Below are 24,512 nucleotides of genomic sequence, written 5' to 3'. Positions count from 1 at the left end.
TTTGTGGAATTAAATTTGATATATGGAGGTTCTAGTATACAGGGTGGGGCAAATAAAAGACACCCAGATGAGTGGATATGATTGGATGTGAATGTATGCTTATAGCCACACCCTGTGACATGCACATCATGTGTACAGCCACTACAAGATTGACACCGATTCAAGTGTTGGTGGTGTCAGTGTGAGTGGAGCATTGCAAAGGGTACAATGGTACTCACAGTGGAATAATGGGTGTTTGTTTGGAAAATTATGGGACAACAAGTCATGGAAACTATCTGGTTCGCTGTTTCCTGAGAAGTTTAATGGTGTCAAAGTGCCAGCAGAGAGTGCTATGCAATGCTTAGCCCAAAAATGGCGTCAGACAGGATCTATTTTGAACAAGTCAAGAAACTTTCCTGTACCTGCATACCAGGAAATGTGCTGCACTTCACCAGAACATGCTTCAGAGTTCTACCAAATCACCTCAACACCTGTAGCTAGAGACTGGCATAGTGCATTGATCATGCAAACAAACACTTTGCCTGGATATACACATACACCCCTATCAAGTACCTGTTATTCAGGCATTAAAACTAGCAAATGCTATTCAGTGCCTCCAGTTTTGTGAGTGGCTGTTCACTGAAATGATGATGAATGGCTTGGATATGGATCTGTTCTTTATGCCTGATGGAGCCCGATTTCGCCAGTGTTGTTATGTCGACAAACAGAATCAAAGGTTCTGGGCAGCGGACAATCCACATAACTTCCACAAAGCACCATTGCATGGTCAGAAGGCTGGGGTTTGGTGTGCAACATCTGCAACTCACATTATTTTCCCCATCTCCTTTCACCAGATACTGATTTTGGTATGTCATATTGTCAACATTTTGAAACCATTTTTGGCAGCATTTATGGAGGAGAGAAAGACCTATAGCTACTTCCTACAGGATGGAACAATTGCCTACCAGCTGGCCGAATCTTGGATCACATCTAAACAATCTTCATGCCTTGCAGAGTTATTAGCAGGGCTCAGTTTGGACGTGGCCCTAGCTGGCCATCCAGGTCATCTGATCTGTCAGTGGGTGTATCAGAACAACCCTCACAGTCTTCAAGAACTGCAGCAGAACATTTTGGATGAGACTGCAGCAATTCCAGTAGTCCAGCTTTGATCTGCCTTCAGCAACTTGCTGACTAGGGCCCAAATGTGCCAAGAGGTGAATGGTGGTAACTTTCCACATCTGCTATAGTCATGTTAGTACTGTATTTTTTTTTTCATTTCTTTGTACACTGGAACTCTGTTCTCCAGGCCACTTTTATTTGCCCTACCCTTACTAGTCACCATGTCTGTAACGGGAAAACTGATATTAAATTAAAACTTAAATCACACAGCTTATATTCATCATATAAGTACAACTCTGACATGAAAATATCATAATAAACCATCTACACACTGTACCTCCAACCAATTGCAACAAACAATTAATCATTCATTTAATCGAACAGGCAGTTAAAAATGAATAGCTTCTAGAAAAAAGAGCTATTTTTATGAAATATGGTGGTTAAACAGGACTGTTGATTCAACTGCTTATTTCACTGAGACATATATTGTTGTTAATTTGTGTAATACATTACCTGCTTCCTGTTCTTCTAAGTGAGATAATCGTTTAATGTTAATCAATTATGGATAATATAATAAGTAATAGATAGTTAATTTCAACATGCAGCAAAATCGGAAAATTTCTATGAATGCAAATGAGTTTATGAGTACAATGAAAGTGAATGTCAGACTAAACTCAAGAAAGGATTCAACCTAGTTGTAATCTGTGCAAATTCCATTATCATTCCATAATCTTCATTAAGGATTGCAGACAACCAGTAGATATCAAAAAAATTTGATTCTTCTTTTATTTTTATACTGTCATTCATTCACACTACCTGTTCCAAAGATCTTATTATGCAAAACTTTCATGGGTGTTGAATGTCCAGGGTATATACATCAACAGAGATAAGTAGTTATCGAAAATTGCATCTAAAAGATATATTAACAATTAACCATCATCAATGTTAATCTGCTTTGCTCTGTTTGTTTACAAAAAAAGGACATAAATGAATCTCTTATACATTTAGCACAGAGGCTTCTCTGCAGAAATAACTTGCTATTCATAAACAATTCTATGAGTAAGACAAATTAGAACTGTGAAAAGGTATCAGTTACCAATAAACAATTTGAATGTAGCCCTATTTATTGTTAACAGGGGCTCTGCAGTTACCAAATTGAGACATTTGCATAATTTTTAAAAATGCATATTTCTGAATCAGCAGGTATTTATTTATCATACCTTGCAGCATTTCTGCAGATAACATTTTAGAAAATGTGGCATCAGAATATACAACACTACTTCAAACCATAACAAAAACGCATATTTTTATCTAGTATGGTCCCAGTCAAAGTTTTAAGAAGCAGTATAATGTGAGGCAGCTGGGCTAAACTGCACCCCAATACACATAACTCTTTTAGGGATTGTGAAAATAAGATTAGAACAATTACAGCATGCAAAGAGGCATTTAAGCAGTCATTCTTCTACACAAATAGAACAAGAAGAAACACTAATATATGGTACAATGGTTAGTTGCCTGCATAAACAGAGGTTTGCAGAGTATGAATATAAATTTAGATATATTACAAGTAAACCAATTTTTATTTTGGTGATCAGTTATAAAAACCATTACAAAATAAAAAAATCATGAAGTGAGTTTAAGAATTCCAAGATCATTGATGACATCTCTGCTAGACATTTATTTATATAAGTACTGTATTGATTTTAACTGAACAGTCTTCCAAGATGCACAAAATATATTGAACTGAGCCCTTCCATAATTCGCAATGGGTTGTTAGTTACTAACATGACTATAAAACTTAGCTTGTAATATTTTCTATGGCATATCACCATTAATGTCTATTTCTAATACCTGTCATAATACACAGACTACATTTCAAATGAATATTCATTCTCTCATCTATGAAGGAGTAAATATTAAAGGTGTTGCTTGAACACCATTTTAAAAAGTAAACACCTGTAAGGAAAATAACTGCAGCAACTTTTCTAATAAAATAATACAACTGAAAATGATTCAGCAAATCATAAATTTTTTATAACTATCTTTTCACATGTTTTCTTGGCCTCATTGAAATTTAAGTGTCCCTAAATTTAGTAATATTCTACAACTATGCTCTAAATTTGAAATGTTTCATTTCAGTATTATGCTACGAAAAACTAACCTATACTTACCAAGTACAGGACAACTAACCCATCCTGTTGAACGATTTTCAACTTCCACTTGGCGTAATTTATAAAGTTCATCCATATTAGGTCCTGACTGGAATGTGACGCATGACACTTTATTCTGTAAATGAAAAAAAAAAAATTACAGAGTAAATCTATTTAAAGACTGGAATCTATGTCTGAATTTGGTAAGCACTCTTGCCAGAACATTCAGTAATTTTTTATGTCATAACCAATACTGCTTCTTACTTATACTCCAGCTTCATCTTCACTAGCTTTACCACAAAATGAAACTTTATGTCTTATGGTTTCATGCTAACTTCACCACTATATCCTATAGAAGACCCTACCAGTGAGTAATGTAATGCAAATGAGGACTTAACTAAAATCAGACTGACAGCTGATAAATTCGGAATAAATACACTACCTCTCTGATAAGACATATGATAAGCCAGTGGAAAATGTGTTGCTACACTCATTCACAGCTTCATAAAATACAAAATCTGCAATGGAGTCTATTCTATTGCAGAAAGCTTACCATACCATTTAAAAACCATCCATCAATAGAGAAACTGAAAATGACATTGCTTGCTTAGCTCGTGGACAAAGCAGTTCCCTCACATTCACACACACACACACACACACACACACACACACACACACACACACACGCACGCACACATACACACACAAACTTTAGAGAATTGTTTGATGTTTTATATAAATGTCTGAATAATGCTTTGGTTTTATTAAGGTTCACTAAATATGTTACACTAAATCTATGATATTTCATTACTATTTTGTAGTTCAGAAACGTGACATGATAGAAAAAACCTGGTTGAAGCTCTGAATTCAGCATCCCAACATTAAATAAAACCAGATGCAAGAAAGAGTTTCAATTTATTGACCATTGAACATTTTCTCCTTTTTCCATTTGTAAATTATTGCTCAGACCATCTGTTATTTGAAGATTAATGATGTACCCTCACACTCAGACTTAAGTGCTATTCTAGATTTCTCACATATTTGTGATGGTTATAATGGAAATAATTCCTTACAGGCTCTTAGGGCACACCTCCTCAAACTCGAAGGAAAGCTACTGATGATTTAAATTAACAGTATTATGAAAAGGAAAGTTGCTACTCATCATATGGTAGAGATGTTAAGCCGCAGATAGGCACAACAATAAGGTTGTCACAAATAAAGCTTTTGACCCATAAGGTCTTTGTTAGAAACAGACGACAGACACACACAAGGCAAAAAGCACTTTAGTGAGTACTAAAGTGTGCGTCATTTATGTTGGTGGCCGAGTTTAGGTTCGTTCTGCGCATCTGACATCACAAAACAAAGTCAGCCAACGAACAGAGAACGACGTTGCCAGATTTCATCTGCAGAGCAGAGCACGGACGAGTGTCTTCAGTTTTAGAAACGTTCAATCATAAATAAAGTAATAGAACAAAAGCAGTGTCTTGATAGCAGACTTTCTTTTATAGAAAGTTTGGAAAAAACATTATTTATACCAATTGCTTAATATTCTATTAATTAATTAAACCAAACAAGCAATAAGACTCCTAATTCAGGCGATAACAAGGAAAGGTGTTTGTATCAATCTCACGAACCGCTTTTTTGCAATAAAGAACAGCGGTAATTGTTTATTTCCTATTGTACTTCGACAAAGTGTGTGTAATTCATAGTCATACCAAGTGTTTGTCAGTATTTTGCGTGACATGTTACAGACCTCATAGAGGTACATTGTAGGATGAGGTGCATTAGCGTAACGGTTAAGGTGTTGGGTTGGTAATTGGAAAGTGAAGATTTCAATCCTTGGGTGGTGCTTAAAATTTTCTTCATTTAAAAACAATATCGAAGTATCTTACTTCACGAATTTTATTCATTTGAATGCAATTTTGTGAAATTTCTAGTGCCCTATCTCTTCATTAACCCTTTTGCTGCTGCAGACACATGCTCCCCGCATTCCGCACTGTGCGCGATTTTGTCATCACTGCACTGCTCGCCTGTGCAGACACATGGTGTTCCCACTGCTTTGACACACTTATTCGATTTCACAAAAACTATTTGGCCCAAAAATTAGATTTTTACATATCTTCTTGACTGATACCTTCCCCCCATAACTGACTTCGATTGTTTAAAATAAAGCCAAACGCGTCCGCTCTAAATAAAACTTGTATTACAGTAGCGAAAGACGGGATATTTCTCAATATTACATATGACACATATGTGGTACTTAAATTAAATGAGATATTGTTATACAGTACATTTTACATGAAATTTAGGTATCTTGTCCACATTTCACTCTCAACATTGTGGCAACTAAAATCGACCATATGGAAAGTATACGTTATGGACTTTTACCTGTGCAAACTCTTCAAAATTTCGTGCAATGGTTTACTATATTTAATGCTGCATAATAACTGGGTTGAACATTGAGAAAAAATTAAGTCATTTATGGGGGGAAGGAATCAGTCAAGAAGATGTATAAAAATCTCATTTTTGGGCCAAATAGTTTTTTGTAATTGAATGATAAGAGTGTCAAAGCAGTCGGAACACCATGTGTCAGCAAGGGCGAGCAGAGCAGTGACAAAATCGCGCACAGTGCTAAATGCGGGGAGCACGTCTCTGTAGCAGCGAAAGGGTTAATGCGGCCGTGGTGCCTTTACTTCATGAACTGCGTGCTCCCCCCTAAACATAACTATGCTATACTATGGCACTGCTTCTCTTGGCGCGTGCGTCGTGTGCAACTGGCAACGCAGCAATCTCCCGCGTCTGGGCGGGCATGCGGGAGCTGCCAAGATAAAAGAATTGAACTATAGGAGGGGTTGTGGCAAAAACTGGGGCCTAAGCCCCAGGGATATGCACTGGATATACACCACAGAAGTTACACCTAGGATTTCCTGTGGGGCCGTAGTGTGGTGGAAGAAAGTAGAACAGGGGGTTTGCTGCTAAAGAGATTGCTTAGGTGCAGAGATTGGTCTGCTTAGCCATAACGGGCGGAATTAGCAGCACACCAACCACTGGAATGGAAGCCATGCTGGATATGCCTCCACTTCACCTTTGGGTTAAGATGGAGGCAGCAGCTGGGGCATACAGACTTAAAACTGGCCAAAACTGGGTCTCATTCGGATATCCAGAATCACACACATAGTGAGTGAGGTAAATATAGGAATGGCTGGGGAAATGCTCGCCGACTATATAATAACTCCCAACTGCTTCAACAAGCCTTACAACATAATAATTTGAAGTAGGGAGCAGTGGGAGAAAACAGTTCGACATTGTACGGGAGACGTTTGGTTCACCGATGGGTCGAAAACAGGTCAAGGCATTGGGACAGGGTTTTATGGGGTTCAGCCAAGACTGGAGAGCAGCATCTCCCTGGAGAAACTGGCCTCTGTATTCCAAGCCGAAATTACTGCAATCAGGGCATGTGTGTAGGAGAATATGAGTAGGTGCTACAATGACCGTAGCATCTACATCTATTCAGACAGCTAGGCAGCCCTAAAATCATTAGCAGTTCCTGCAACAAGATCTAAGATTGTTCCAGATTGCCACAGGGCTCTGGAGGAGCTGAGGGAAGCAATAGGATGTACCTATTGTGGGTCCCTGGCCACTCAGGATCTGTGGCAATGAACAAGCCAATAGATTTGCTAGGATGGGGGCAACAACTCCATTTATTGGAGAGGAACCTGTCTTGACAATCACCAAGGCTATGATCAAATTAGAACTATGGAACTGGCTCAGAAAACAGCACGTAAGATATTGGACCAAGGTAATGTAGCCCAAGCCATGTTTTAAAAGGAGCTCTGTAATCATGGGATTGAACAGGAAAGGGATCAAACTCATGACGGCCATGGGAACTTCAAAAAACACCTACACACAATGGGTATGATGGAAGAGGACCCTAAATGTAGGATCTGGGATAAGGGTGAAGAAACTGCATCACACCTAATCTTTGAATGCATGGCATTGGAGAGTAAAAGATACAGAATCTTCGGGGCAACTAGACCTGAAGAAATTGTGTCTAACAAAAAACCGGTAGAGGGACTCCTTGCACTATTTAAGGGCACTGGTTGGATTTACTAGATATACAGGGAGCAATACCACACAATAAACCGAGTTTTGGTGCAGGCAGTGGCGAGTCAGACCTAAGCTGTTTTAGCTCTCCTGTTAAAATCGATCAATCAATCAATCAATGGATCAGACCAAAGCAATCAAAATACTACCTCTTCTGAATTCAATGAATATTTTCTCATTGTTGGTGAAAAACCATGGAGCCACTACAAACAGTCCATCACAGAAGCCATAGTACTGCTTCATCACATGCAAACTACACAAAACAGAGCACTTCATTTCAAAAGCACAACATCTAAATAGAATGTAAAAAAAAAAAAAAATCATAAATTTACACAAAGGTATTCAATCCTCTGGATATGATGGTGTTTGAAGTAAGATTTGTAAACCATGTGCAGGCTTAAACCATCACATTTTCTGCTAACTGTGTAACCAGTCAATGAAAACTTCCCCATACATTAAACATGTGGTAGTGATACCAATCCATAAAAGTGGTGAGAGGTATGTAATATTCAACTATTGAACCATCATTCTGCTCCAAGTATTCTCAAAGATACCTGAGAGAATAGTGTATGACAGGATCTATAGCAATATAACACAAAATAGCTTACTGACACTTTCACATTTTCTCTTTCATGAGGGTGTTTCCACAGAGAGAAATACTACTTGAACGGATATTCTGTGACTCTGCAAAAGCATTTCAGTGTGCAGGGCACAACACATCATTTAAAAAGCTTCCACACTATGGCATCCTAGGCAAACTGCAGCTTTGGCTGGAATCTTAGTTATACAAAGGGAAGATAAAACGTTTAGTCTTATTTATTATTTGTTTTTAAGAAACCACATAAATTTATGATAGTAGACTGTGGGATGTAATACTATGTGCAGCCAACTGTACTTAGAAGATCTATATTATACTTAAACTTCACAAATAATACTGACTGTAATCTTTCACTTGACTTGCACTGTATTACTAGTACACTCACTGTATAACATCCAATCAACAGAGCAAATACAATAAATAGTAATAGTAATAATAATAATAATAATAACAAAATACACAAAACAGGGAACAAAAAAGGAAATAAAGCAGATAAAGAGGACAATATGTTGTTACTGTCAATGAAATGACTACAAGAAGACAAAATTATTGTTTGCAAAAATCAGGAGTAAACATAGTATTTGGAGTGTGTATGGAAAACCAAACCATCAGAAAAAAACATACACGAAAGCTGGACGCGGACAAGAACTGTCCAGTAATTAATGAACAGAGGTGTTGACTTGTCGATAGGCACATAAAAAATACGGAGAACTTTTCTAACTTTTGGAAGACTCTGTCTTCACTTTTAAAGTATACATAAATGCATGCATGCATGTATGCATGCATGAATAGCATTTGCAAAATACATCTGTTCCTTAGCTAAAAACAGCATAACTACTTTTAAATTAAATTAAAACACATGTACACTGTAACAGAAAATTGAGCAGTTTTATTTATCTTTTTGATTCTGCATTTGTTATTTTCCTTGATATTCCTCAGTCATTCAAGTTTTTGTTGTTTCAGAAAGCTGAATCAAAAAATAACTATCAATAACATGCTAAATAAGATAAAAGACTAGTAACAATTTCTTCTTTTAAATGGTTTCATGCTTTCAGTAGTTATACTTACAGCTAAATCACGGCAGTTATCTATGTGAATATATATCATTCTGGGATATGTATGCTGTGCACAGATAATTGTTATAGTCTTTGTTTTGTTCCTGAAAAGAAGAGAGAACATGGCAATGAATAAATGGTAAGATTTTATTTACATTTCAGATCTCCTTTGTAAAAATACATACATATATGTTCCTAAAAAAGAAAGAAACTTCCACATGGGAAAAATATATTAAAAACAAAGATTCCAAGACTTACCAAGCTGGAAAGCACCGGTAGACACGCACAATAAAATAACACACACACACACACACACACACACACACACACACACACACACACACACACACACACAAAATTTCTAGCTCTCGCAACCGACGGTTGCTTCTTCAGGAAAGAGGGAAGGAGAGGGAAAGACGAAAGGATGTGGGTTTTAAGGGAGAGGGTAAGGAGTCATTCCAATCCCGGGAGCGGAAAGACTTACCCTAGGAGGAAAAAAGGACAGGTGTACACTCGCACACACACACATATCCATCCGCACATACACAGCCCTTAAAACCCACATCCTTTCGTCTTTCCCTCTCCTTCCCTCTTTCCTGAAGAAGCAACCGTCGGTTGCGAAAGCTAGAAATTTTGTGTGTGTGTTATTTTATTGTGCCTGTCTACCAGCGCTTTCCCGCTTGGTAAGTCTTGGAATCTTTGTTTTTACATATATGTCCCTGTTATACATCTTTCGGAGAGGGAACTCAAAAACATCCATATACTTAAGTAATTACTTCAAATAACTGCTTATTGGAACAAGTAATTATAATGAGTTTCTTGTTTAATGAAATTGTAAAATCTTTTATGTTAAGGAAAGTGTTGTATTTCTGCCCCTTAGTTTGGGTCTGATGTGCCAATAACACTAAATGGAGTTGTCTTCCAGTTTCGGGGAAGAGGAGCGATTAATAGAATAATGAGAGGATCTGTATATAGGATAGTTACCTATTTCTACATGGGGGCATTATTATTAGTATTTCTTGTTACTTTAGCTATTCTATGCTTAATTATGTACTAGTCAGTGACATGACCTGGCTTCACACTTGTTACCATTAAGTATCTATGGCCAGACAACTTGACTGGTGTAGCATACTTTGTTTCAGGGGCATGAACAAAATTCAGAGAACAATGTTACAATATTAGAGAAGGAGTTGCTACTCACCATATAGCGGAGATGCTGAGTTGCAGATAAGCACAATAAAAAGATTCTCTCTCAATTATAGCTTTTGGCCATTAGGGCCTTTGTCAACAACACACACACACACACACACACACACACACACACACACACACACATGCAAGTGCAACTAGCACATACGACTGTAGTCCCAGGCAACTGAAACCACACTGCCAATGTTAAGTAGATGAATATCATCACTTTCATATAACTTACACAATGCTTTCTAAGTCATGAATGCTATGTTACCCATATAGAATCAGTGTTTGAAGTGACATATCATGGCAATGAGGGGAGCACATTGTAATATGTGTATAACCAATGTTAATACTGTATGTCAGCCATGGGTGTATATTTGTGTGTGTGTGTGTGTGTGTGTGTGTGTGTGTGTGTCAGTATTTATCGGAGGCTGACTGAGGTGCCACACTCACTCACACTCACATACACTCTCTCTCTCTCTCTCACACACACACACACACACACACACACACACACACACACACACAAAGAGGATTCACCGTGTGTAGCTTAGTACACATTCTGATGCACTGCTGAAACACATTGTCACAATTGTTTTCTGTGGCCTCTTTATCACGGACTTTTTCACTGTGCCATGCAGAGAATGATGTACACATCTAGGTTTGATTCAAGGAAAGTAGAAAGCTGGAAGTTCAGTCATCTACTGTGCTGCACTTTATGTAAATGAGGCAAAGTTCCTGAAATACTTTATGGAAAATGCTTTACTTGAAGCATAAAAAATAAAACATCACATTCTTTGGATTCACATGTTCTTTTGATATGCAACTGTTCTCACACTGTTGACAGGAAGCTATTGGTCACGAATACTTGATTATTTCAATTTGTAACTCTCCCGTCATATGACGAGGTGGATATCTTTTTGTTATCGCTAATATTTATTACAATCTTCCAAAGATGAGTAATTCACTGTCCGTTGTTTCAAGAATTTATAGTGAATTAAGAATGTGAACTGCAACTGATAATCTCAGGAAAGCAGAACTTGGCAGCCTGAAGCTGCTGTCATGTAGAAAAATTACAAAATTTCATGTATTCATCCACAATAAACTTCCAACTCCCATTCAAGATGATTTTGCTCATGTCTTTATGATCTTTGAGAGACCTAAATCTCTTTTCCCCAGCAGAGATCTGTTTACCAATCTTCTGTATAATTTGAAACTGACCAAACAAATAACATCTTTCAACCCACCACGCAGAGAATTGTGTTCATATCTCTCTTTGACTCATAGATAGCAGAAAGCTGAAAGTTGAGTAATTTGCTGCGCTGCTGCAAAACTTGCTTTATATAAATGACATATTTCACTGTATGCATACGTAATTCAAAACGGCAGGTTTTGGACTCAACGTGCCCCCCCCCCCCCCCCCCCCCCCCACACACACACACACAGTTGTTATGAAATGACTGCAATCAACTGGATGTCACATAGGCAACTTGCATGTCCCTAATTAGTTATCCAACCAGGGAAAGGAGAGCTACAGCATAACGTGGAATATGAGTAACATTTCGTTTACAGCGTATCTCCACATTATCGAGAAGTAAATACTAGGTTAAAAGGCACAGTGAAAAAAAAGTGACCTTTAGCATTCCATCCATGAACCTTTTGGTTTCTTGCTGAATGCTCTACCACTAGGCCATCACACCACATGCAAATTTGGTGATGCTTTCTGCTGTCTCGAGCCACTGCTGCTCTCTCGAGTTATGATGGCTGTTCCCTAGGTGGCAGTGGCATCATTTTCACATCTTAACTTTAATTCATCACAATTCAGACAATTTTTATGACATATTTACAAATTCAATATAAAATCCTTCTTCACAAATCAGTGTATCCGTTAGCGAAAACGGCATCATAATCCTTACAGTTATTCCTTAGATTAGCCTGCACATACAGACAGACAAGAGGAGTTGTGACTTGAATTAATATATACAGATATATTTTATAAATAAAATAGAAAGAAACTTCCACATGGTAAAAATATATATGTCTGTGTATGTATGGATGGATATATGTGTGTGTGTGTGTGTGTGTGTGTGTGCGCGCGCGAGTATATACCTATCCTTTTTTCCCCCTAAGGTAAGTCTTTCCGTTCCCGGGATTGGAATGACTCCTTACCCTCTCCCTTAAAACCCACATCCTTTCGTCTTTCCCTCTCCTTCCCTCTTTCCTGAAGAAGCAACCGTTGGTTGTGAAAGCTAGAAATTCTGTGTGTGTGTGTGTGTGTGTGTGTGTGTGTTATTTATTGTGCCTATTACCGGTGCTTTCCCGCTTGGTAAGTGTTGGAATCTTTGTTTTTAATATATTTTTCCCAAGTGGAAGTTTCTTTCTATTTTATTTACATTATTATAGACTTTTATTATAGAATTTTATTTTTTCATTACCTGGAAATGATGCTAGTCTCAAGACAAAATAAATGACAATGGATTTTAGCTTTGGGTGAAAAAAATTTGCTTCTTCTTTCAGCACGTGATTTTTAAAGCCAGGGGACAAATGAATAATGAGAGGTGCCAACAACTGTCTGATTAATGTTGGCACATCTTTTCAGTAAAGTAAAATATTTACTGTGCAGAAAATGTAGAAAGCTACAGACAAATTTCAATACTGTCCTCTGTTTGTAAAATAATAGGAATAATAATGAAAAACAGACTAATAGATTACCTAAATAAATATAATCTTTACTATGAACAATTCAGTTTCGGGCCTGGAAGAGGTACAGAGCCTGCGGTAACATAGTTTACAAATGTTCTTGCAGCACTACATAAAGATGATCACATAACAGACATTTTGTTGGTTCTGTCAAAGGCTTTTGGCATTGTTGAGCACAGAATTTTATTACACAAATCAGAGGTACTAGGAATAAGAGCTGTGGTAAATAAGTAGATTGAGTCTGACCTGGAAAATACGGTGTAACAAGTTGAAATTTCGCATACATCTAAACAATTACTTGTGAAACATTTACCAGACCTGAAATATATTAATAAAGACATCTTTAAGGGGACTGTGTTAGATCAAATCCCTTTCTGAATTTATTAATGAATTCCTATAAAGATGACAAAAAATAGCCAACAACGCTCTCAAAAATGTCCACAAGTTGTCATTAGACAGTGAAGTAACACTAAATGTAAGAAACACAAGCTATATGAGTTTCTAATTGAAGAAAAAGACAACAGTTCTAGATTAAAAGTCAACAGTTCTTTATTAGAATGAGACTATATTATTGGCGATGGATGTAGACTGCCAGTTGGAATGGACAGAACATGTGAAGTTTTGACAAAGAAAATATTCCCAGTGCGTTGCACCATTTGAATCCTAGTATCATTTCATACCTCAAAGTGACCTATTTTGTGTAGCCTACATACATTCAATCCTCAGTTATTGGATAATGTTTTGGGGAATAAGTGCTGGGAATATCCAAGTTGTCCTCAAGGTACAGAAAAGGGCTGTACAAATAATAACATGTAGCAACAGTAAGGCTCATTTTGTTGAATATAAAATGCTAAAAATTCTAACTGTCTCACGTGAGTATATTTTTCAGAATATCAACATTATAAAAAGGACTGATTGCTACTCACCACACAGAGAAGTCATTGATTGGTAGATGGGCACATTGAAAAAAATACTGTGTGTCTGTCTGCCCATCAGTACCTCCTCTAAGTGGTAGGTGGCAATCTATCCTCTTCATATTGTTCTTTACAAATGTAATGCCACAAACAGGTCATACATGAGTGTGGAACCAGATCAAGTCACTATGTACATCAAAACAGGAAAAGGTCTAAAACACAATATAATGTGTCACATCACTGACTTGACTAAATCTGTACAACAGTTTGCCAGAGCAAATTAAAGATCGAAATGATCCTAGCAGCTTCAGCCAAAGGCTTAGAAGTATTTATTAAATAACAATTACAACACTGCAAATGAATATTTAAAATATCTGTAGATTGCCATTTAATATCCTTGAACATGTAACATCCATTAAGATTTAATATGTAACAATAATTAGGATTAATTACAAGAACTTTAAAGCTGCAAACAAATTGTGTGTGTTGCAGTAATAAGAACCATTTCATCAACTTCTGCTGACATCCACGTAATGTACATTGTACCACAGATGAATAAATAAAGAAAATTATCTGGTGGTTAAGTAAATGCTTTCAGTACCTCCCAGCTCCACGACTGCATTATCTTTCCATGTTATATGACACACGACAAATGGTATTATTGTGGAAAAATGAAACTTCATATTTATTTACTGCTTCTGCTGTGCAAATATTTTTTAGGAATAGTCAATAACATACAATTAACTTTTAATTACCAAGATATAATAACCATCTGACAGAAAACTGTCCAAACAGCTCTCAATAATACACTGTATTCAAAATTTGTCACAGAGTTCCACTGTCTTCTGCAGCAGTTCTTACTTCAAGAAAAATGAACCTCACAGTACTTATAACCACTCACATGCAACTGAAAATAATGGACACAGTAACCATGACATCATTTTCAAATGTACATCAACTTCATCATCTTGTGACGAATCACATAATATGTTGCACTCAGATCTCTGCCACTGCAAGAAGATAACATACAAAGGTATACTGTGCATTAAATGTAAAAATATGAATCATATAATTGTGTGATTGAGGATCCAGAATGTAAGATATGGTTCTGCACAAAATGTAGCAAAGATGATGTTAAAAAACTTATTGGAGAGGACTGTAAAGAACAAATTATTGCTGTGTTATTAGAGAACATACATGTTTAAAAAAACTAGTGTGTCATTTTCAAGCTTCAGAACATACAGTGTGATAATGAAATACATGGTGAGCACACTGCCACCAACAGACCAAATCTGGTGTCTGAATCAGGCTCAAAGTGTTCAGAAATCATGAATAGTGGGGGAAAAGTAAACTTTGTGGAAATAACGTGAACAAAATAATGAAGTTTAATTAATGTATTTCTAACCTTCAATTAATTATCAGTGTGCTGTGTAGTAATATGGAAAAACTTGGAAAAGAAATAAGTAAACAAGAGTCTTAAATTCTTCTTCTCAAAATAAACCAACTCTCAAGTAACTGGCATGAAGTATTATACAAAAATAAATCCTCAAATGCAAGAATAGTGCCACAGTGCATGCACAACAATCAATGTGGGTCCAAAATCCAATTTAAAATTTTCTTCACAATCAAAGTAAATGGACTGGAAAACAAAAACAAACCTTTAAATCAATCATGTCCACAGAAAAATGAAATAAGGTCTATAATAAGCAGTAATAAATGCAAATTTTTGGTAAAAAAACTGTGCAAACCAATCAGTATGTGTTATAATGGATCGAATGTGAAAAATACTGTTAATACAAACACACAAACAGAAATAAACAAATACAATATTCTGTTTTTAATGGGCAAACAGTAAAAACTTTGGAAGAATTTTTGATGACCATGAAATTGTCATGCAACATGCATTGTAAAACCAAGTTCAAACACAAGAAATATTAATCTTGATGGCAAAATGTTAAGAAAAAATGACTATATTGAGGATATGGTGTGTATAGAAGTTCCAAATGATGAAGCAAAAAATGGTGCACATAACTGCCTCTTATATCTAAAAATATGACGAGGCAAAACATGATGCACATAACCGCCTCCCATATCTAAAAATATTTCTAGGATATTCAATAAAATCTTCTTGGTTTACAAGCCACATCATTTCAAATAAAACACTTAAGCTTTCAACAGTCATCTTCACCATCATCATCAGGAGTTGGAATCACTGACTGCAAGGATTAGCAAGGTGTTTTGCTTATTCAGATGTAATGGCAGCTCTTTGGAACCTTCCAGGGAAGGCCAGAGTGGTATATGCATGGAAGACAAGTTCGGCAGCTCCTAGTGGCTCTGTCCCACCATGACAGCAGTGATATCACATGGCGCGAGCTGCGGGCATCACGTTTGAAACTACCACTCCAGCATCCCTGCAAGCATCAAGCCTATGCTTTTGCTTTCAATCACTGTCCAAGTCCAAAGCCTACTCCCATGCCCTACTATGTATGTACTCTTGGCCTCTCTAAAAATTATTGGTGTTTATTCTAGTTTTGGTTACTTCTTTGACAACAGAATCCCAGTATGATGTTGTCTGAGCCAAAGCTCTTATTTCTTCAAATTGTATTGCGCCCATTTTCTGGGCAACTTCTCCAAGTTCTCTTTGTTTGGTATGACATGAGTGCTCTATACAATGTCCAGCAATAGTGTGAATGGTCTGACCCACATAAATACTACCACATTCACAGGGGACATCACACATACCAGGAACTCAATGACCTATGTTGTTTTTAACAGGATGTAACACATCTCTTGTCTTGGAGGTGGACTGTAACACTGGTCCCAGTCCATGGCTCTTCAGCACCTTCCCTATCTCACTGGTAGTTACTCCACAGTATAGAAGGAATGCTGCTGGCTTGGCCTTTTCCACCAATTCAAGAGGTGAATGTCATCGGCGGCACTTGAAAGTTCTAGTAATTTCTCCTTTGTTGTAACCATTTTATTTGAATATGCGCTTTAAGTGGTGGGATGGGACAGGGGGAGGAATAGGAGAGTATGGGGGAGGGGGGAGAAAAGAACTCTCTGGTGGAGTGCATAGGGACTAGATTGTGTCAGACAAGGCTGCCAGGGGCATAATCAATAGGCTATGGAAGACAGAAGGGGGAGGGTATGAGGAGCAGAAAAGGAGTTGGGCAAAGACGGGGAAAAAGACCGGTGGGTGCACTGGTAGAGTGGCATACAATAAGGGTGAGGGGACATGAATTGGGAGGAGGTGTGGGCCAGAGGGTACAGAAACTGTCAGGTGGAGGGAGTGGGGAGAGTAGGTTACCATAGTTTGAGGCCAGGACAATTACAGGAATGGAGAAAGTATTGTAAGGATAACATCCATCTGCATAGCTTTTAAAAGCTGGTGATGGAGAGGAGGAATCAGATGTTATGAAATTACCCCAGCATCAACCCAATCCCTCCACCTAACAGTTTCTGCCCCCTCCCCTCCACCCGCCACTGCCCTACACCTCTTCCCACTTCACGTCCCTCACCCTCATTGTGCCAAAACTCACCAGTCCTTTTTCCATTCTCTGTCTCTCTTCTTTTCCACTCCCCATTTCACCCCCCCCCCCCTCCCCCCTCGCCACCTCCCACACCACACCAACAGCATTTTGACACTGCACCTGGCAGCTTTATCCTACCGCAATCTAGTCCCCCAAATACTTTGCCAGATAGTACTCTCCTCTCCCCAAGCACATACCCTGCTATCCCTCCCTCTTCCCCACCCCACTGTGGATTGCTGCTTTTGGTCAACATGACAGTTGCATTCACGGCTGGAGACAGCAGTCATGTATGCGAGAGGTGTGCTTGCTTGTGTGAATGTGTATGTGCTTTCTTTTCTACAGAGAGCTTTGGCCAAAAGAGAAATGTGTAACTGTCCTTTTGTTGTGTCTATCTGCAGCTCAACATGTCATCTTCATGGTAAGCAGCAATCTATTCTTTTCATGATATTATTGCAAGCCTAGATATCAATCGAAGCATAATCCTTTGCTTAATAAATATATATATTTTTCTGCATTGGTGTTGGTTGGTTGGTTTGTTTGTTTGTTTGGGGGAGGGAACCAAACAGCAAGGTCATCACTCGCATAGGATTATTGAAGGATGGGGAAGGAAGTCAGCTTTGCCCTTTCAAAGGAACCATCCTGGCATTTGCCTGAACCAATTTAGTGAAATCAAGGAAAACCTAAACCAGGATGGCCAGACGCGGGTTTGAACCATCATCCTCCCGAATGTGAGTCCAGTGTGCTAACCACTGCGCCACCTCACTTGGTTGCAACATAAAACTCATTGATTCATTCATTCATCCGCACATATTGTTTGGTAAACCCCACACTATTCAGAGACTATTGTGTTTAGAATTATGCAGGATTTAGAGAAGAGTAACACTGGAACAAAGATAACTGAAAGAAGCGGGAAGAATTATATATGAAAATGCCATCTTGTAACGTAACAGGTATGTTTGCATAAACAGAGTGGACACTAACTGAAACTTTCCTCCCTCCAACCACCCACCAACCCAAGAAAGAGGCAAATAGGACTGATTTATGAGAAGAGGAAATGAGGAACTGCAGCTGGATAGCCAATGCAAAACTTCAGAGGAAGAAAGCTAGAAAATCATAGAGCGGTGAGTGGGAAAAGAGATAAATGTTTTGAGGGCAGAGTAACAGTTGGACAGGAAAAAAGGGGGGAGGAGGGCACACAAAAGAAAGGTAACTGACCTGAGGAAAAAAAAAGGGGAGGGGAGGAGGGCACACAAAAGAAAGGTAACTGACCTGAGGAAAAAAAGGGGGGGGGGGGGGGGAGCGCACACAAAAGAAAGGTGACTGACCTGGTAAATATATAAGTTTTCTATAACTTATTTGACTGATGTTTCATTTTAGACATGATTATTTTAAAACAAAATCTACAGTTTTCAATACCACTTCAATACAGTAATACCTCCTGCAAAGCTATATTACAGTATGCTATTCTACATTTGTTAGCTTGTTTACAAAAAAGCAATAAAAGAAAACTTTTCCTGTTTGTTCTCTGTTACTGTTATTAAAGAAGATACCTGGGATATCTTTTGTGACTCACCTGTCTTCATCACCCGATTCCCAAAATGTTTCAGTTGAACTATCTGTCAAGCTTCCAACCATTGCTTGTCGACTTGATGCTTTGATTTCTATATTAGGAGTCAAGTCCTTCAATGTTTCAACACAGCTTGTAATCTGAAATCATGATAGAAGATTGTGAGCAGAAAAGAGGCAATATTGCTCTCCTTTCAAAAATGGAGATGAATGTCATGGCCACAATATGAAAGCAAAACAGGATTTGCACAGAAACTAAACAGACTTCAGCCATGCACAGAAATGTATAAATTAGTCAAGTACACTTACTCCTTCCATATCCCACCAACTCCACTGCTATTGGAATCAACAGAACTCATGATAAAATAAACAGATACAAATTGTGATAACTTATGATGTAAATATGATTCTGGAAAGTTCTGGTTGAATTTAAATACTGTAAGGGGTCAAGGTAACAACTCACTGAACAGTAGAGGCACTGGGGGTCATCGAAAGGCACATAAAAGAGACTGAAAACTTTGCAAGCTTTCTGAGAAACCCTTTTTCGAATTCGAATATGTGTACACAAACCTGTACAGTTACACTGTGGTGGTTGAATACACTCTGCTGTGACTGCAGTCCTGCAGCTTGTCTGGGGTGAGGTGTTGAGTCAGGTGGAGTGGGTGATGGGAAGAAGGAGCTGGGGAGAGGGAGATGTTGGAGGAAGGGTGACTAATGCCTGGGAGGAAGGCAGCACATGAATGGGATAGCAATGTGACATGGACACTGGCACCGGTGCGAGACCTACTCGATACAGCCACCCAGTGCATACTGCTCCGATCTGCCACAGGCTTGTCCTATTCCATCATAGGAACATAGGAAGGACCGCCTGGGAAAGCAGTTATGTCTGGTAAAACTATGTGGGCATGACCATCAATCAGCCATACTGGTGAAGGAATGACCACCAACAAATTTTGGCCAAGAGCAAAGTTGACCACCCAAAGGTGGAACGCACAATTGGGTATGAAATGCTTGATTTCAATGACTGCTTCATAAAGCTGCATGTCTAATCTACTAGAGCTGGTGCGCTTGTTGCACTCCTATCCTGATTACCTGCTGCCTCTCTCTCCCACATGCATATACTGTGCTCCTGCTACTATCTGCTAGCCACCAATCACCCTCCTCCAACCCTCCTTCCCACTCTCCACCTTCTTTCTCTCCTTATCCACTCCATCCGACATACTCCCGAATTGAGCTGCAGAACTGCACTTCCAAGACATTGTATTCAGCTGGTACAATGTAGCCATACAGGTATGTGTGTATGAATATTTTTGTTCATGTTTGTTTACTCTATCTCAAAACAAATTATTTTAAAAGCTAGCAAAGTTTTCAGTTTTGTTTATGTGCCTTTCGACGACTCAGCACCTCTCCTATCTAGTGAATTGTTACCTTACTCTAAATTATTTTCAACTAATGATCTACTGTCAGTGAGGAAAAGAAATGAGAGTACCATCTGAAAGAGCTGATCATAATGCAACCACACCCGTAAGTTAAGGAAACTTTGATATTCATGAAAATCTGTTACATCATGGTAACACTGTAGAGATTAAACTGTAATAGGACAGTACAGATACGTGTGATACATGCAGTACATCAGTATGAGACCATTAGTGTTCCTGCAACATCCTGTGATCATGAATACAGTACTATGTCCTACATGTTTTGAGTGTGTAGCACATCTTATCCCAGTTCTAGGGAAGCAGAATGGCAAGACAAACAAACAGAGATGACATTACAGATGGCCAGATCAATTGCAGGTTAGATTCGTGAACAGTCAGTGAAAAGAAGTATGGTATTAAATGTTACCTGTAATGTTATTTCACAGCTGTGAAGATAATTTCAAGTGGAGAGGAGACATTATATTGCTGTACGGGCAAAGTCCATTATATGCTGTCGGACTGCATACTATCACCTTTAAGAGGCTTTACCGTACACATTTTCTTCACACAAAGGCACTATGTTGCTTTGTAACTGCAAGTGGGCCCATAAACAGTGGGACACAGTCCTGTTCTCAGGTAAGTTTCTGTATAGCCTCGAGAGCAAGCCTTGCCTCTGTTTCTCTGGTTTGCCACTGGAAGATTTGCAAACTTACTGTATTATGGAAAATGACTGATATGGCAGTACTGACCAAGGTGGCACTTGGTTAGCATACTACTTGCATTCACAAGAACAATGGTTTTCTGTGAATTCCCTAAACTTCTTGAGGCAGATTCTAGGATGATTGTATTGAAAGGGCATGACTAATTCCCTTCACATTTTCCCTAATCTGAGATTGTCCCCCAATCTCTAATGATCTCATTGTCAATGAGACATTAAACTCTAATTATCCTTCCTCTTTTTGCTTTTTGATGTGCCAGTGCCAGTGTTCTTATCTGGAATGGCTTCATGTTATGAACACATCAGCTACTGAGTTTTCAGTTTTCTAGGGGCATTGGGATGGTTACTGTCTACATGAATGGCAATTTGTAGTTGCGTGTACATATTTTTGGGGAGCATATGCACATGGTTTCCACGTGATGGATGATAATGACTGACCATATAGGGTTGGCCTAGCTGCTAAGTACAAGGAACAACTGGATATCTATTATTTATTTATTTATTTATTTATTTATTTTTTAAAGGTTGGCCACAGTCAATGTACGTAGTTGGTGGCTGGATGTTGTCTAGGATGTCATTTCACAGCTGTGAAGAAAATTTCAGTGTGAGGAAACATTCGATGGCAGTATGAGCAATATCACTATATGCTATGGCCCAGTGTTGAGATTTTTACTAAATACAAAAACCACAAACAATTGCTGACTTCCAAAGGATATCTGTTCAGCAATGAGAGGCATTACTGCAAGTCATGTTAGGTGGCCTGATCCACAGAGTACAGAACATCTGTACATACCTTATTGATATATGAGCTAATCACATTGTGTATGACATCGCAGAAGTAAATCACACATGACAAAAGCCACCCATGGCCAAATCCTGTCATGAAGCCACACATCACAACACTGCCAAGGCACCTGCTTCACTTTGTGTTGTTTCATGCATTTTGAAAATACCTTAAGTTATGTATGTGCTTATATGACAGAAGTTTGCTTCATTCCTTTGTCTCTGTACAGTTCCTAACAAATGATACCTGTGAATATGTTGACTGGTGACTCTCATGCATGCTCATACTCAGTTCATCTTGTTCTTCTTCCGAACGGGAAAGAATTTTGCTGATATTGCTGAACACATGGCTCCTGTAATAAACAGATGTAAATATTTCTACAGTGAAACAGTTAGGCAGGCACAAGAATCAGCTGAACACTGGACATAGTGTTTATAAATAATGTATAACACAAAACTGTTCTTTTTAAAATTTATCCTGATGTAAATAATGCAGCAATTCATGGAAAGGTAAGACAAATATTGGAAAAATCAAACTAGAGCACAAGATTACAATCTAAAGTTTCAAAGTACCTAAAATCTGCTTTACACAGATGTCAAATACTATAATTATTCATTCCACAAATCTGAGAGATAATAACATGGCAACAAATGACAAAGAAAGGCAGTGATTCAAATGTCAGTCTTAAAGTAAACATTAAACATATTCATGCACTTCCTTATTAGTGATTTCTTTCTACAACATTAACACAAGAATAATTGGCATTATGACAGAAATGAAGAAAGAAACTAATCATTTCCTAGATTGAGAGCTATCCCACTATTCTGTCAGAGTGATCCAATATATTAGCAGAAAATATCAATCACCTTGGTCCAGCTACAAACTGTGACACTACTGTAGTAAGTTCAGGCTCAGGTAGTTGATTCTACACCATTTAATCTGGTCACCTTAACAGCAGCAACCCTAATAATAATAATTAATATCTTTTGTTGTAGGAAAGTTTTTGTACAACGTGCATACTGCAGGATTAAAGGAGACCACTCACCGAAAAGCAGAAGCACTCATTTGTTGAGAGGTACATACAAAAGAAAGAAATCTTGTGAGCTTTCCAAGTTATCCTTTGACAAGGTAGAGCGAAATATACAAACACACACACACACACACAAACTGTTAGAAATGCCTACACCCATACATGGTGCCGATAGAACAGTGCCACTGCTATTTTGCAGCAGATGAACTGCTTGTGGTCCCATGTGGGGGTTTCTGGTTTTCCCATCGGGTGCCTACCCAGGTGGCAGATAGGGGAACATTATGCAGATTTTGGGGGTACCAGGGAAATAAAATACATGAAGTGGACCAAAACCAGCAGGTATGGAGTCCAATGGATGGAAGAAAGTCAGAGGAGAACCCAACCATCAACTGTTGCCCTGGAGTCAGTAGAGGGATCAACAAAGGCTAAGAATGTTCTTCTGAAAATGGAGTCAGCTATCAAGAGCTGTAAGGGGCAACCCCCAACCCAAAATGGTTGCATGGGAGATTAACTACATTCCCCCGTAAAAAGCAATTGTTGCGAATGTTAATAATGAATAAGCCAGAGAGACATTCTGATGACAACCTAGCAAACAAAAAAAGGATAAGAGATATGTATGTAGAAACTTGGAATACGCAGAGCCTATGCCAAGCTGGAACCCTCCATCAGCTGCTAAAGCAGGTAAACAACTATGGTATAAAAATGAAATTAGGTGGAAGGGAAGTGACATAATGGACTTGGGAAATTTCACTACCTTTTGTAGTGGTGGGAGGATGTATGCCTTGGGAACAGGTTTTGTGGTTGCTAAAGAACTGAAACATGTGGTGCTTAGAACCAATCAATGAATGGATGTCCATTGTAATCTAAGGGAGAAATTTTTCAACACAACAATGATAATGTACATGCACCCACAGAGGAGGCAGATGGACAACAAAAGGATGATTTTATAGCAAGGTAGAGCAGTTGTACGATCATGTCCCCAAACATGATGTTAAGATATTAATAGGAGACTTGAATGATAAAAAAAAAAATTGGAAAAGGAAATGCCTATCGGACAAATATAGGAAGGCTTAGCCTTCACAAAATACCAAATGACAATCGACTTAGGGTTGTAAATTTTGCTACAAGCAAAAACATGGCTGTCAGTAGTCATGTTTCCCACACAAAAAGATACTCAAAGGAACATGCATGTTGGCAGATGGACAAACTAGAAATCAGACAGACCATATATTGATTGATTAGAGACACACATAGGACATAATCACTGTTAGGAGCCAATGTGGAGCTGAATGCAATTCAGACCATCATCTAGTGGGAATTAAGTATAGGCAGAAGATCTGAAATTATTTCAGAAAAGAACTAGAAGAACTAGAGCAAATCTGAATGAATATAATGAGAAGAGGGTTTGCAGACAGAAGAAAAGAGCACTAGAAAAGAAAAAAATGGAAGAAATTGAACAGCTAGGAGAAGTAAATACTGGAAATGCACAAAAATATTAAAGAGATGTAGGCTGGGTTTCAAGCAACAACAAATATGTGCAGGAGTAAAGAATGGGATGACAGATGGACAGAATACTTCCAAGACCTAATGAACCCAGAAATAAATGTACGAGAAGAACTAGTGGAAATAACTTACTATGGACCAGAGGTCTTA

The 24,512-nt window shown here is 38.2% G+C and overlaps 1 protein-coding gene across 1 annotated transcript in view; it reads right to left on the bottom strand.

The window, feature by feature from the left end:
* Positions 1 to 24,512, bottom strand: part of LOC126267346 (E3 ubiquitin-protein ligase MYCBP2) — a 1,244,949-nt gene that overhangs the window by 114,059 nt on the left and 1,106,378 nt on the right. The window contains exons 58-61 of the mRNA XM_049972469.1: positions 22,076 to 22,181; positions 18,917 to 19,050; positions 9,019 to 9,109; positions 3,270 to 3,384 (exon numbers count right to left, since the gene is read on the bottom strand). Of these exons, the coding sequence (XP_049828426.1) occupies positions 3,270 to 3,384; positions 9,019 to 9,109; positions 18,917 to 19,050; positions 22,076 to 22,181 (446 nt within the window). The remainder of the gene's footprint in view (positions 1 to 3,269; positions 3,385 to 9,018; positions 9,110 to 18,916; positions 19,051 to 22,075; positions 22,182 to 24,512) is intronic.

This window comes from Schistocerca gregaria, chromosome 4, assembly GCF_023897955.1.
Source record: "Schistocerca gregaria isolate iqSchGreg1 chromosome 4, iqSchGreg1.2, whole genome shotgun sequence".
Classification (NCBI taxonomy): Eukaryota; Metazoa; Arthropoda; class Insecta; order Orthoptera; family Acrididae; genus Schistocerca; species Schistocerca gregaria.
This window is presented reverse-complemented; position numbering and strand designations above follow the sequence as displayed.